Genomic DNA, 15,593 nt, shown 5'->3' on the forward strand with positions numbered 1-15,593 from the left:
TAGTTTTTTACTTAAATTAACTTCCGCCGGAAATAACCTTCCTTTCCTTTCAGCGGCGCTAGGCAAGATGGCGGCACAAATATCCAAGAAGAGGAAGGTGAGTGAATTTAGACTAAAAAAATGGCTTAAATTTGAGGACAATTAGCAAAATATTAATTCAGAAAAGTTTGCGGAGTAGAAAGGATTTTTTAGCGGTAACACAGCCTGTGTTTGTTTTGTCGTGGGTAAGGATTGATGCTGATTGACTTCCTGCGGGAGTTGAACATGGCTAATGTCGATTGCGGCGACTCTGGCTCATTTTATGGCTATTTTCTTATAAATGGTGTGTGCATGTTTCTCGTTATTAACCTTATACGTGCCCCAAGACAAAAAAGTGAAGATGAGTTAATAATGACGGAGACGACTGGTCATTTTTTCACTTTAGAGGCGCATTGGCCTAGTAGTTATGTTTGTTTTATAAATACAATTAATATGAATACGTTTTTGCAGCGACAAAACGTTTTAAATAACGAACAAATAACAAAGCTGAAAACTCTTTCCGTGCTTAAGTATTGAGCGTCTCAAATGTAACTTTTGACAGTTTCTATGTGACTTTTGTGTAGCTTTATGGTGAAGTATATAAAAATGATCAGGGTTGTGGGACATGTGTATATTTTACTGTTAGTAAATTGATACATATGTTCATGAGAGTACTTGGTTAATTTCTGAAAATTCATGCAGACTGAGATGTGAACCCACATTTGATTATTTTAAACGCTAACAAACTTTCTCGATCCTTTCGTTCGTTATTGGTTTTTGAATTGCATCTGTGTTAGTTTGTTATTGTATCGTCGTTTTTGCGTTTTTGTTCCAAGTCTTCGGCACGAAAACAATGTTCTATTAATAATTTCTATACTGAGACCTTTAGTTGCAGTAATCTTTCATCCTTTAACAAGTATGCTTGGCCTAAACTGATGTCACTGAGATTAAAATCGTAGTTTGCTAGTTTATTGATTGTGTAGTTCAAGACTAGTTTCAGACATGTGTGAATTGTGTGGGTGTTATAGACAGTTATAACATAAAACAAGTAAGCTGGACTGTACTGTCACACATCCCCTGTCCAGAGCTCTTAAACTTGCAAACTTAAGTGCACACTATCACACTGGTCCACTTTTCATTCAAATTTAAGGTAACTACAGGTAGAGGTTTTTTTTTTTTTATTTAACAAGTAAATCAAAGTGTTTGCCATTTACTCCAAAAAAAAAAAACTTGTCTAGCCTAGGTCTTTGAGGAACTTTCAACCTCAGTTTTATATATATTGTGTGTATATATATATATATATATATATATATATATATACAGTGGTGTGAAAAACTATTTGCCCCCTTCCTGATTTCTTATTCTTTTGCATGTTTGTCACACAAAATGTTTCTGATCATCAAACACATTTAACCATTAGTCAAATATAACACAAGTAAACACAAAATGCAGTTTGTAAATGGTGGTTTTTATTATTTAGGGAGAAAAAAAAAATCCAAACCTACATGGCCCTGTGTGAAAAAGTAATTGCCCCCTGAACCTAATAACTGGTTGGGCCACCCTTAGCAGCAATAACTGCAATCAAGCGTTTGCGATAACTTGCAATGAGTCTTTTACAGCGCTCTGGAGGAATTTTGGCCCACTCATCTTTGCAAAATTGTTGTAATTCAGCTTTATTTGAGGGTTTTCTAGCATGAACCGCCTTTTTAAGGTCATGCCATAGCATCTCAATTGGATTCAGGTCAGGACTTTGACTAGGCCACTCCAAAGTCTTCATTTTGTTTTTCTTCAGCCATTCAGAGGTGGATTTGCTGGTGTGTTTTGGGTCATTGTCCTGTTGCAGCACCCAAGATCGCTTCAGCTTGAGTTGACGAACAGATGGCCGGACATTCTCCTTCAGGATTTTTTGGTAGACAGTAGAATTCATGGTTCCATCTATCACAGCAAGCCTTCCAGGTCCTGAAGCAGCAAAACAACCCCAGACCATCACACTACCACCACCATATTTTACTGTTGGTATGATGTTCTTTTTCTGAAATGCTGTGTTCCTTTTACGCCAGATGTAACGGGACATTTGCCTTCCAAAAAGTTCAACTTTTGTCTCATCAGTCCACAAGGTATTTTCCCAAAAGTCTTGGCAATCATTGAGATGTTTCTTAGCAAAATTGAGACGAGCCCTAATGTTCTTTTTGCTTAACAGTGGTTTGCGTCTTGGAAATCTGCCATGCAGGCCGTTTTTGCCCAGTCTCTTTCTTATGGTGGAGTCGTGAACACTGACCTTAATTGAGGCAAGTGAGGCCTGCAGTTCTTTAGACGTTGTCCTGGGGTCTTTTGTGACCTCTCGGATGAGTCGTCTCTGCGCTCTTGGGGTAATTTTGGTCGGCCGGCCACTCCTGGGAAGGTTCACCACTGTTCCATGTTTTTGCCATTTGTGGATAATGGCTCTCACTGTGGTTCGCTGGAGTCCCAAAGCTTTAGAAATGGCTTTATAACCTTTACCAGACTGATAGATCTCAATTACTTCTGTTCTCATTTGTTCCTGAATTTCTTTGGATCTTTGCATGATGTCTAGCTTTTGAGGTGCTTTTGGTCTACTTCTCTGTGTCAGGCAGCTCCTATTTAAGTGATTTCTTGATTGAAACAGGTGTGGCAGTAATCAGGCCTGGGGGTGGCTACGGAAATTGAACTCAGGTGTGATACACCACAGTTAGGTTATTTTTTAACAAGGGGGCAATTACTTTTTCACACAGGGCCATGAAGGTTTGGATTTTTTTTTCTCCCTAAATAATAAAAACCATCATTTAAAAACTGCATTTTGTGTTTACTTGTGTTATATTTGACTAATGGTTAAATGTGTTTGATGATCAGAAACATTTTGTGTGACAAACATGCAAAAGAATAAGAAATCAGGAAGGGGGCAAATAGTTTTTCACACCACTGTATATATATATAGATAGATAGATACTGTATATATATATAATATACACATACATACATACATATTGTATATAATTTTTTTATGTTTTAGTTTGTTGCAGATGGTATCTTCAAGGCCGAGCTTAATGAGTTCTTAACTCGTGAATTGGCTGAAGATGGTTACTCTGGAGTGGAAGTGCGTGTCACACCAACCAGAACCGAGATCATCATTCTTGCTACAAGGTATGATAATGAGTACCATTTAATAATGCCCTCAAGATTCTAGAATCAATTATGAAAGGGATTCATGCATTTGGGCACTGTCCAGTACTGTGACACTTTTTGAATGAAGACTAAACAAAACTTGGTGCACTGCGACTTTTGTGAGATCTGTAATATACATTTATTACCTAAGATGTAAATGTGATATTAGAGGCATACCAGTAACCGTTATTGTTCGTATGTAGAAAGTAGACCAGTGTCTAATCAATTTGTAATGTAACAAAGTACGTTAATATGTGACTCTTAATCTGTCTGTTGTGAGTTAACAGTAGTTCATTTCAAAGTGCCCTATGTCCATGGTAGATGCCTCCTTCGTTTTCAGATTTGCTTTTATAGGCTACATCTCTTAGTGACCTTAAAGTTACTTAAATGGGTTGATGAATAAAGAGTACATTTTTTGTGACATGACATTATTTAGAGCTGCAGATCATTTTCATAAAGACTGCAGGTGCTGGTCATAAAATTAGAATATCATGACAAAGTTGATTTATTTCAGTAATTCCATTCAAAAGGTGAAACTTGTATGTTCGATTCATTCATTACACACAGACTGATGTATTTCAAATGTGTATTTCTTTTAATGTTGATGATTATAACTGATGAACTAATGAAAGTCCCAAATTCAGTATCTCGGAAAATATTGAAGACACCTGGTGCCACACTCTAATCAGCTAATTAACTCAAAACACCTGCAAAAGCCTTTAAATGGTCTCTCAGTCTAGTTCTGTAGGCTACACAATCATGGGGAAGACTGCTGACTTGACAGTTGTCCAAAAGACGACCATTGACACCTTGCACAAGGAGGACAAGACACAAAAGGTCATTGCTAAAGAGGCTGGCTGTTCACAGAGCTCTGTGTCCAAGCACATTAATAGAGAGGCGAAGGGAAGGACAAGATGTGGTAGAAAAAAGTGTACAAGCAATAGGGATAACCGCACCCTGGAGAGGATTGTGAAACAAAACCCATTCAAAAATGTGGGGGAGATTCACAAAGAGTGGACTGCAGCTGGAGTCAGTGCTTCAAGAACCACCACGCACAGACGTGTGCAAGACATGGGTTTCAACTGTCGCATTCCTTGTGTCAAGCCACTCTTGAACAAGAGACAGCGTCAGAAGCGTCTTGCCTGGACTGCTGCTGAGTGGTCCAGAGTTATGTTCTCTGATAAAATTAAATTTTGCATTTCCTTTGGAAATCAAGGTCCCAGAGTCTGGAGGAAGAGAGGAGAGGCACAGAATCCACGTTACGTGAGGTCCAGTGTAAAGTTTCCACAGTCAGTGATGGTTTGGGGTTCCATGTCATCTGCTGGTGTTGGTCCATTGTGTTTTCTGAGGTCCAAGGTCAACGCAGCCGTCTACTAGGACGTTTTAGAGCACTTCATGCTTCCTGCTGCTGACAAACTTTATGGAGATGCAGATTTCCATTTTCCTGGCACCTGCACACAGTGCCAAAGCTACCAGTGCCTGGTTTAAGGACCATGGTATCCCTGTTCTTGATTGGCCAGCAAACTCGCCTGACCTTGACCCCATAGAAAATCTATGGGGTATTGTGAAGAGGAAGATGCAATATGCCAGACCCAACAATTCAGAAGAGCTGAAGGCCACTATCGGAGCAATATGGGCTGTCATAACACCTGAGCAGTGCCACAGACTGATCAACTCTATGCCACGCTGCATTGCTGCAGTAATCCAGGCCAAAGGAGCCCCAACTAAATATTGAGTGCTATACATGCGCATACTTTTCATGTTCATACCTTTCAGTTGGCCAACATTTCTAAAAATCCTTTTTTTGCATTGGTCTTAATTGATATTCTAATTTTCCGAGATACTGAATTTGGGACTTTCATTAGTTGTCAGTTATAATCATCAACATTAAAAGAAATAAACATTTGAAATACATCAGTCTGTGTGTAATGAATGAATCTAATATACAAGTTTCACTTTTTGAATGGAATTACTGAAATAAATCAACTTTGTCATGATACTGTAATTTGATGACCAGCATCTGTATAGGTGCAAGTAGGAATGGTAAATATTTAAAGTTACTAGTCAACCCAGTAGGTTTACGTCAACAGTGTGTTTTTATCATCTTTGTATTTTGACAAGATTGTACAAAATGCATTCAGATCCTGGAGTGTCTTAAATTTCCAAAAGAAAAATGGGACATTTGAAACAACTTGGCATAAAGTTCTTAAATATGAACTAAATGTGAAAAACTAAACATTTTTAATACACTAAAACTGTATGTATTAATATTTTAAGTCTGACCGCAAATTATTTCCCTTAAGAACCCAAAATGTGCTTGGTGAGAAAGGCCGCCGCATACGTGAACTGACCGCTGTAGTCCAGAAGAGGTTTGGCTTCCCTGAGGGCAGTGTTGAAGTAAGTATGAAATATGTAAATCACATTAGTAAATAGAGCAGCAATTGCAGACATTAACATTTATATCAGTTTTTAGTGGCTTTGTGATGATACAAGTTGACATATTTAAAAAATTCTTTCAAATGCATTTATGAGTTGAGTCATTTTGCTTATTTAAATTCAAATATAGTATTGATTTGTATGTTTGACTGTTGTAAGCCAAGGTTTCATCATTCAGAACTATTGAAATGGGCACATTGATTTTTGTTTGAATTGGCTAGGTTTTCATTAGCTAAAGTGCAACGTAAAATATGTTTTGAAATAGTGCATTTTTTGAGGTCAATCACATTTTTAACTCCTTTGCAAAGCATGTATTTTTTAACCTAAAAATGGCGAATGTGTCAGAGGCTTCTTTGTTCCAGATGCCGGAACTATTGAGCAAAAGAGTATTTTACAATTTGATGTTGTATTTAAGGAGTTCTGTATGAATTGTGAGTTACAAGTCCCACACCTCCATCACCTACATGTTTCCATTATGACCTAATTCAGTGTAACCTGCCTGTGAAGCAGTTTTAAAAGATTTGTCTAAGAGATTGTGCCCATTGGGCTGTACTTGTAAAATATCTTTAGATAATGTTACACTGCATATGGAAAGTAGTAGCTTTAGTAAGTGTCATTTTTATCTTATAACCTAAAAGTTTGAATTTATGAACTTACATCCAGATTAAGGTGGACACAAAATAGTAGATTCAAATGAATGTTTTTGTTTTAAGTTTTGTTTTTTAGGTTTAAAACACGCACTATGCCATCACTAAAAATAATTACCCCAGAATTACTTTATCTTGTATTAACCTCTCATTTAGGCTCAGTGCTAGACAATTTGCACCAAGAGCAAGCGTTTAATTTGCCTTTAGACATATATCAAGTTTATTCTTAATATATGTGAACTGACCCTTAGACTTGTGTTTAACTGTCCCCATGGTGAAGTAAATATGATCTGGATGAGACAAGGAAACATATTGCACAGCATGTATGTTTCCTGATTTTTATGCTTTAGCAGTTAGTACCTTCATGCTTTAGTGTGGCTGTTTAAATGGACATCATTTTGAATAACAAGTGGAAAGTAATGGTCATCTTTTGTTACAGGCAAAAGAGACTTGAACAAAATTATGGTAAATTAACTATAAAGTACTCAAAGCACATGGTTCTGGCAATAAACTTAACAGATTTTCTAAAAATATAATTAGTTACCATTGTCAGTCATAAATTTGTTTGCTTTCACAGTTTTTGCTTGATTTTGTTCACAAACCATCTCACCCTAAATTACAGTGCATTCGGAAAGTATTCACAGCACATCACTTTTTCCACATTTTATGATGTTACCGCCTTATTCCAAAATGGATTAAATTCATTTTTTTCCTCAGAATTCTATACACAACACCCCACAATGACAACGTGAAAAAAGTTTACTTGAGATTTTTGCAAATTTATTAAAAATAAAAAAATTGAGAAAGCACATGTACATAAGTATTCACAGCCTTTGCCATGAAGCTCAAAATTGAGCTCAGGTGCATCCTGTTTCCCCTGATCATCCTTGAGATGTTTCTGCAGCTTAATTGGAGTTCACCTGTGGTAATTTCAGTTGATTGGACATGATTTGGAAAGGCACACACCTGCCTATGTAAGGACACACAGTTGACAGTTCATGTCAGAGCACAAACCAAGCATGAAGTCAAAGGAATTGTCTGTAGACCTCTGAGACAGGATTGTCTCGAGGCACAAATCTGGGGAAGGTTACAGAAAAATTTCTGCTGCTTTGAAGGTCCTAATGAGCACAGTGGCCTCCATCATCCATAAGTGGAAGAAGTTCAAAACCACCAGGACTCTTCCTAGAGCTGGCCAGCCATCTAAACGGAACGTTCGGGGGAGAAGGGCCTTAGTCAGGGAGGTGACCAAGAACCCAATGGTCACTCTGTCAGAGCTCCAGAGGTCCTCTGTGGAGAGAGGAGAACCTTCCAGAAGGACAACCATCTCTGCAGCAATCCACCAATCAGCCCTGTATGGTAGAGTGGCCAGACAGAAGCCACTCCTTAGTAAAAGGCACATGGCAGCCTGCCTGGAGTTTGCCAAAAGCCACCTGAAGGACTCTCAGACCATGAGAAACAAAATTTTCTGGTCTGATGAGACAAAGATTGAACTCTTTGGTGTGAAAGCCAGGCGTCACGTTTGGAGGAAACCAGGCACCGCTCATCACCAGGCCAATACCATCCCTATAGTGAAGCATGGTGGTGGCAGCATCCTGCTGTGGGGATGTTTTTCAGCGGCAGGATAAAGGGAAAGATGACTGCAGCAATGGACAGAGACATCCTGGATGAAAACCTGCTCCAGAGCGCTCTTGACCTCAGACTGGGGCGACGGTTCATCTTTCAGTAGGACAACGACCCTAAGCACACAGCCAAGATATCAAAGGAGTGGCTTCAGGACAACTCTGTGAATGTCCTTGAGTGGCCCAGCCAGAGCCCAGACTTGAATCCGATTGAACATCTCTGGAGAGATCTTAAAATGGCTGTGCACCAACGCTTCCCATCCAACCTGATGGAGCTTGAGAGGTGCTGCAAAGAGGAATGGGCGAAACTGGCCAAGGATAGGTGTGCCAAGCTTGTGGCATCATATTCAAAAAGACTTAAGGCTGTAATTGCTGCCAAAGGTACATCAACAATGTATTGAGCAAAGGCTGTGAATACTTAATGTACATGTGATTTCTCAGTTTTTTTATTAATAAAAATGTAATGTAAAATTATCTTCAAGTACCTATTACATTTTGACATAGAAGATGTAGAAACTTATCAGTGTTGTTGTAACACTTTATTCGTTATTATGGGAGGTTTAAGTTAATAGTTTATAGCCCTCCTGGAAATTCCAAAAGCATTCATACAATGCTAGGGTCCTTACTTTGATAGTCTGCTTTCTCAAATCTCACTGTTAACAATAAATGTGAATTTCCCCTTGGGGATTAATAAAGTATCTGTCTATATAAATCTTGATTTAGAGTATCATGTGCTTAAATGTTTTTGTTTTCTTTTTTCTTGAATCAGTTGTTGTATGGTTGTTTAATAACGGACAGGTATCTTGAGCTTTGCTCTACAAAAGTGTACAAGGGCTTGAATCCTATCCCAGATGAGAAATCTTACTTGTGTTTGTCTTTATATGTGACAGGCCCAATTTGATAATCTTCTTTTGGAAAGGAAAAAAAGGTGGTTCTCGTGATGGGTACTAATAGTTCTGTTAAATTCTTTCAGAATTCATTTTAACTGATTGGTCAGTGCTATTAATCTTCATCTCCAAATATAATTTTAATTCATTTATTTATTTTACAGCTATATGCTGAGAAAGTTGCCACCAGAGGACTTTGTGCAATTGCACAAGCAGAATCCCTTCGCTATAAGCTGCTGGGAGGCCTTGCTGTGCGTAGGTAAGTCAAATGATCGTCTCACAGACTTCATATGGTCTAATTAAATTTGAGTGAAAAATGTTTTATATTTTTAGAGGATGTGTAAATGCATTCAGTTTCAATTGAAATCTGAGTTTATGAAAAAGTGTTCCCTTCGTTGATGATGTGATGACGAGTCTAAAGGAGGTTTCCACTGCACAGGCAATCTGGCTTAGAACCATGTTTTGTGATTCTTAGTTCAGAATCCTGTCCATGGAAGTCTCGTAAATTGATGACATATGAGGCATTTGTCTGAGAAGGGTTCTTATAGGTAATTCATAACTTCACCCTACAGGTAATGGTCCCTGATCCTTTTATAATGGTTCATATTTTATTCCTCTTCTTTTTAAATCATAAAATAGACATTGATATATGAAGGCACTGTGGAATTTCATAATAGGGAAATATTGAGTTGGTTTGTCTAATTTATTGCCAATGGCCATTGTACAGGTCACATATAATATGGTTTTCATGCCATCCATGTAATACTGATTAATTACGCAGCTAAATTGTAGGCATTTAAATCTTGTTCTAGAGAATTCTAGAAAAAGCAAGCTGTTGCCTTCAAAGAAATGTTTAATATTTATATCGTACAAGAACACCACAAAAATTAATTTGCAGTTGAATTATTAATTTTAGTCTCACTCCATTTTAAAAATTACCATGTTGCAGAAGATAATGTACTGAATTTGGAGATACATATATATATATAATTTCTGATACATATATATATATATAATTTCTAAGGGACTGATACTTTATTTCTAAATATAAGCATTGGTTACATTTCTTGATCTATTTTTCTCCAGTCAAATCTCTAACTTTATTGGTTAATTTACTGTAGAGCCTGCTATGGTGTTCTCCGATTCATCATGGAGAGTGGGGCGAAGGGCTGCGAAGTGGTGGTTTCTGGGAAGCTTCGGGGTCAGAGAGCCAAGTCCATGAAGTTTGTTGATGGCTTGATGATCCACAGTGGTGACCCAGTTAATTACTATGTTGATACTGCCGTGCGCCATGTTCTTCTTAGGCAAGGTTTGTACTTTATATGCTTTGCCAAAATTGTACTTAAAATGAAGACATCTAATGCATGAATGATTTTGAGTTGGGTATTATTTTTTTTTTTCTTATATGGTTGCTTCCCTTCTGTGATGATACGATGACGAGGCCGAAAGGGTTGCTTGTTGTCTCAGGAGTTCTGTGCTCACTAGGCATGTTCTGTGCCTCTTGGCTCAGACTTTTGAAAACAGTGTCCCTGTAAGTTGATGATATAGAGGCATTTGTCTGAGGAGGGATTTATGTTTTGTTATCTTGAAAAATATTTTCAATGTAATTTGCAAATATTTCTTTGTAAAAAGGGAATTGTTTTTGTTACAAAGCATAACTTTATAGTAACACTAGACATTAAGCCACTAGACAATAACGGGCGCTAGAACAGTAGTCCAAAAACATTAGTAGGAACAGTCTATATTAAATTTTTCCCGTAAAATGCCTGTAATTTTCTCTGACAGTAATACTGGCTTTGCTGTCCATAATATGCGCTTAATTTTCTGTCACAACGGTGGGCAATCAGCAGATTCTCCCCAGCAACTGATGTAACGTGCGCGAAAATAAATTTACTTTTAAAAGTCATCGTATTGTCATATCATGAAAATTCGTATATTTAGGAAAGCCCCTTCAACGACTGACACTTTACCGGGCCAAGTTTCTTAATCGCAAATCTGACATCCTCAGAGTGAACACACAGCACAGCAATGGGGAAGCTGGTCTCCGCGTCTCAGTACCCGAGTGGATTTTTCGTGTTTTATGTTTTAGGTCTTACCTCATTTACCGAAATCCGATTGGATCTGCCACGTGATATTTTATAGGTCCCACCCTCTGTCTTGTGTGACGCGTCAGACGGCCTTTGAAGCGTCGCCCCGCGCATGCACACTTCACCAGAAAACACACACACGGACACTGGACGCACACGGGTTTTATTAAAGAGGATATTTTAATTGTAAACTTGGTTGTTTGAATTTGGATCCTTGACCAGGTGTCTGCATTTTTTTTATTAATGGATATTAATCTGATTTTGCTGAGTGCTGTTAAAAATAAGACTTGTATGTTTTGATTATCCAGTGCTAAGTTTATATTTTTTTTTATTTTAAGAGCTAAAATTATAATTGAATGTGCTTTACACACAAATTCTATATACTTGATGGTTGCTCCTTTTTGGGCTATCACATAGTGTCTTGCCAGGTGCAGACTGTTGTATATTGTATGTTCTAGGTGGCTTATAATGTTGGGACTGAAAAATGTGACCAGGATAGTTGAGTGTGTAATTAAATATAAATGTTAATGTTCTTATGAAATAGATTTCATTCTACAGTAATCCCTCCTCCATCACGGGGGTTGCGTTCCAGAGCCACCCGCGAAATAAGAAAATCCGCGAAGTAGAAACCATATGTTTATATGGTTATTTTTATATTGTCATGCTTGGGTCACAGATTTGCGCAGAAACACAGGAGGTTGTAGAGAGACAGGAACGTTATTCAAACACTGCAAACAAACATTTGTCTCTTTTTCAAAAGTTTAAACTGTGCTCCATGACAAGACAGAGATGACAGTTCTGTCTCACAATTAAAAGAATGCAAACATATCTTCCTCTTCAAGTCAGGAGCAGATGTCAGAGAGAGAGAGAAAAAAAGCAAACAAATCAATAGGGCTGTTTGCTTTTAAGTATGCGAAGCACCGCGGCACAAAGCTGTTGAAGGCTGCAGCTTACACCCCCTCCGTCAGGAGCAGGAAGAGAGAGAGAGACAGAGTTTGTTTTTCAATCAAGAATCAATACGTGCCCTTCGAGCTTTTAAGTATGCGAAGCACCTTGCTGCATGTCATTTCAGGAAGCAGCTGCACAAAAGATAGCAACGTGAAGATAATCTTTCAGCATTTTTAGACGAGCGTCCGTATCGTCTAGGTGTGCGAACAGCCCCCCTGCTCAATCCCCCTATGTCAGGATCAGAGAGAGTGCGCAAGAGAGAGAGAAAAGTAAGCCGGGTAGCTTCTCAGCCATCTGCCAATAGCGTCCCTTGTATGAAATCAACTGGGCAAACAAACTGAGGAAGCATGTACCAGAAATTAAAAGACCCATTGTCCGCAGAAATCCGCGAACCAGCAAAAAATCTGCGATATATATTTAAATATGCTTACATATAAAATCCGCGATAGAGTGAAGCCGCGAAAGGCGAAGCGCGATATAGCGAGGGATTACTGTACTATTTAATATTTTAATATGAATTGATTCCAGTGTTTAGTAATTTCTTTCCAGGTTGCACAAGTAATAATAATCTTTTGATCATGTTCTATCTTTTATTTTGCTTTAGGTGTACTGGGTATTAAGGTAAAGATCATGCTTCCTTGGGATCCAAGTGGCAAGATGGGTCCTAAGAAACCTCTTCCAGACCATGTCAGCATTGTTGAGCCAAAGGAAGAGGTCCTTCCCACTACCCCAATTTCAGAACAGAAGGGAGCAAAGGCAGAAGTACCTGCCATGCCTCAAGGAGGTCCTGTTCCCACTGCATAAAGGGTACATATACATTATTCCGGTGTTTATTATTTTGTTGATTCATTCTGGATGAACTTGTGTCACTTTTGTTTTTTCAAACTGTTATTTTAGTAAGAAATAGATTTTTTTTCGTTTGTATTTTTGACATTAGGTTTTCTGTTTATGTTCAGTTTAATAGGTTTGTGTTGTCTTAGAATACACCTGCATGGCATACTGCGTTAAAAAGTTAGTTTCTTGTTTTGAATCAGAAGAAACATTCACAGACGTCTCATTCAATCATAATTGCTAGTGTGTCAGATTTAGTATCGTAATTTGCTATACAAATGTGATGATTTTTGTATAGTACCTTATTCCAGCATACAACATTACTAAGGATTTTCACAACAAACTAGAATCTGACTGACACTCTGAAATAGAACACAGTTTTAAGCTGAAAGAAAAATGGTTGACAAATTCTAGGAAGACCCCGGACTACTTAGGTTCCTAAGACACAATAACAATTTAAGAGCAATGTAGTGTACACATACAGTACTTTTGAAAATGGTTATTATAACAAGGTAAAGTTAATAAAAGTACAAAGTTACGTTTACAATGTGAGAAAATGGACTGGATATTTGTTAGTAGTGATACATCAACTCATTCCATTCCAAGTTCGATTTGAGCCTTTCTGTTCCATGCCCTTCGGTGATGATTTGATGACGAATCTGAATGGAATACTTCATCTCTGGTGTGCTGGACCGCAGTCATGTTCTGTGACTTTGGCTACTGGCTCTTCAGTTTGTGGTATCCTTATTAGTTGATTACTATGAGGCATTTGTCTGAGAAGGGTCTTGGCATTTCTGAAAACTTTGTTTTTATTTCCTACATTTGCATATTGATGCAAATAAGGCACATATACAAATATTGTCATGTACTTTATTTTCATTAATATAGAATTTCAGGTATGTTAGAGTAACTTTTTCAAATTTGTAATTGAGTGTCTGTACTTTGAAAAGGTTATCTGTTTGCAATTTTGCTTTTTAAAGGATATATTTTTTCCCTTTCTCTGCCTAGGTATTCAGCAGTTCCAAGATGATGTCCCTAAGAATATTCTGTATAAAATAAAATTCATGAAAAGAATGGGAATGTGTTTAATTTTTAATAATTTAAAACAATTATTTGTGAATTGGAACAAGTATTTTTTATAATTTACTGCACACTTCCATTTTTAAGTTTCAGTAGTGTTGTGTTTACTTCAGATTTGTGTCCACGAATTACATACACTACAGTAATGTAATATTTGGAGGACTTCTTTAACTAAGGTGACTTAGGTCAAGCTAGTATACAGTTATCTGCTGTTTATAAGAAGAGCATATTAATAAAAGGGATATTCTTGAGCAGGAGGTTAACTGCTAACCTTTTGTGCTAAGCGGCAGATTTTCTGCTACCAGCTCATGCTTCTTACAAAACCATTCATGAAATCTTCTGCAATGCTGGAGGGAGGATACAACTTCTGTTTGAAGTTCAACTATGCAGAAAATACTATTGATATAAATCATTACAGAAGCAGAGTTCAGAAGATCATGTGAAAAGGTGGTAGTCTAGTATTTTTCCCCCACCTAGGTCAAGGATTGAAATATAAATGTCAAATATGTCATGAGTCTTCCATTCGTATGTTCAGATTTCAGTAAATATGCAGACTCTGATTTATGCTAGACAAATTACTGGCATAGTATAGAGGGTACTGGTATAAAAGTATTCTTAATACAGCTTTTTCTCCTAGATGTATTTGCATTTACTGGTTACTGGAATAACTAAGAGGAGAACACTTAAGTAGTGAAAGCCAGTACAAAAAAAAATGCTGTGTCAACATTTTCTTTTACATTACACATTGAAAGCTGAAGTATATTGTTTGAAATGAGAATTCAGTTGTGGCAAGATATTTTATTTAGTTGTGAAACTGATTGAAGCATAAAACAATTGTATGACTCCTGCTAGAGTCTCAAGGTGTGGATTCCATTTTTCTCCTCCCCAACATTTGTTTATAGATCTAATCTAATCTATAAGATCTAATAATAAGATAATATCTAATCCATGTGGTCATGTATTTGAGATTAATTTTTTTGGTGATCAACTTTTTAATTAAAGACCAATTAAGGATAGATTAATATGAGCAAATTGTACAAATGTATAGCCTGATGCATGAAATAGCCCAAGCCACTTGCTGTTTTTCTTTCCTTACTCAAGTAACTTTCACCTCACTTTAGATGTACTCTTGTGGCACTGAACAACATTATTGGATTTGTCAAAAATTGTTTTTGAAAATGCCAACAATCTGCAGACTTGTTTGTGATACTTACAGTCCAGACTCCTTTATAGAAAACTATCCTCTTCAACAGAGGTTTCAAGACAGTAGACCATTGTTTGCACAAGAGAGCCAGATTAACATTCTGGATAACTCCAGTAAGGCAGTAGGAGTAGACTTTACGGATGGCCTTGTAAAAATGCAGCTTGCAAAAGGCATGATTCTTGAAGTGAAATAGATGTTGTTTAAAAAAAAACGAGGCAAATCATCTTTTGCAGTGAATTGTGGAGATGGCATTTTCATCTTATGGAAATGCAGTTAATTCTCAGGTGGAAAAAAAACTTTATTTTTTTTAAATGAAAGGCAAATTTATTATTATTACTGCCATTAGATGTGATGGCCAAATTTCAGCCTGGTGGATCTGTGTGTGTGGATTTTTTTATTATACTGGAACCCAATTTACGAGATTGCTTGCATACAAAATTTGAGTGCACATTGGTTGTTCTTCAGGGCAAAGCGTGAGAATTGCTGTTTTGTCAAAGGCTTTGGTCTGAAAGCTGTTAAAGACTACTACTCAGTAAACCCAATCATTTGTAGAAATGGCAATTAAGTGGAAAACCAAAATTCTCTTGATCACCCAAACCATTAACTCCTGTCAGAAAAACCTCTATTAACATCTTCATAAAAAGTAACTAGTAGGT

At 37.3% G+C, this 15,593-nt stretch overlaps 1 protein-coding gene and 3 non-coding genes across 4 annotated transcripts; all 4 read left to right on the top strand.

Moving 5' to 3' along the window:
• Nucleotides 1–13,724, top strand: rps3 (ribosomal protein S3). The gene is made up of 7 exons (XM_028800364.2): nt 1–97; nt 3,047–3,177; nt 5,502–5,595; nt 8,952–9,046; nt 9,909–10,096; nt 12,427–12,629; nt 13,662–13,724. The coding sequence occupies exons 1-6, from the start codon at nt 68–70 to the stop codon at nt 12,624–12,626; spliced, it is 738 nt and encodes a 245-aa protein (XP_028656197.1). The 5' UTR covers nt 1–67; the 3' UTR covers nt 12,627–12,629; nt 13,662–13,724.
• Nucleotides 9,178–9,325, top strand: LOC114651506 (small nucleolar RNA SNORD15). The gene has a single exon (XR_003716203.1). It is a non-coding gene; the product is annotated as a small nucleolar RNA SNORD15 (small nucleolar RNA).
• Nucleotides 10,205–10,354, top strand: LOC114651505 (small nucleolar RNA SNORD15). The gene has a single exon (XR_003716202.1). It is a non-coding gene; the product is annotated as a small nucleolar RNA SNORD15 (small nucleolar RNA).
• Nucleotides 13,288–13,435, top strand: LOC114651504 (small nucleolar RNA SNORD15). Its single transcript, XR_003716201.1, has one exon. It is a non-coding gene; the product is annotated as a small nucleolar RNA SNORD15 (small nucleolar RNA).
• Nucleotides 13,725–15,593: the final 1,869 nt, after the last annotated feature.

The sequence above is a fragment of the Erpetoichthys calabaricus genome, chromosome 4, assembly GCF_900747795.2.
Source record: "Erpetoichthys calabaricus chromosome 4, fErpCal1.3, whole genome shotgun sequence".
NCBI lineage: Eukaryota > Metazoa > Chordata > Cladistia > Polypteriformes > Polypteridae > Erpetoichthys > Erpetoichthys calabaricus.

Bases quoted from the DNA above. Each gene is read 5' to 3' on its own strand.
- rps3 (XM_028800364.2), top strand. From the start codon at position 68: ATGGCGGCACAAATATCCAAGAAGAGGAAG. The intron at 5,596-8,951 runs GTAAGTATGAAA...TTTATTTTACAG, and splicing joins TCCCTGAGGGCAGTGTTGAA to CTATATGCTGAGAAAGTTGC. The intron at 10,097-12,426 runs GTTTGTACTTTA...ATTTTGCTTTAG, and splicing joins CCATGTTCTTCTTAGGCAAG to GTGTACTGGGTATTAAGGTA.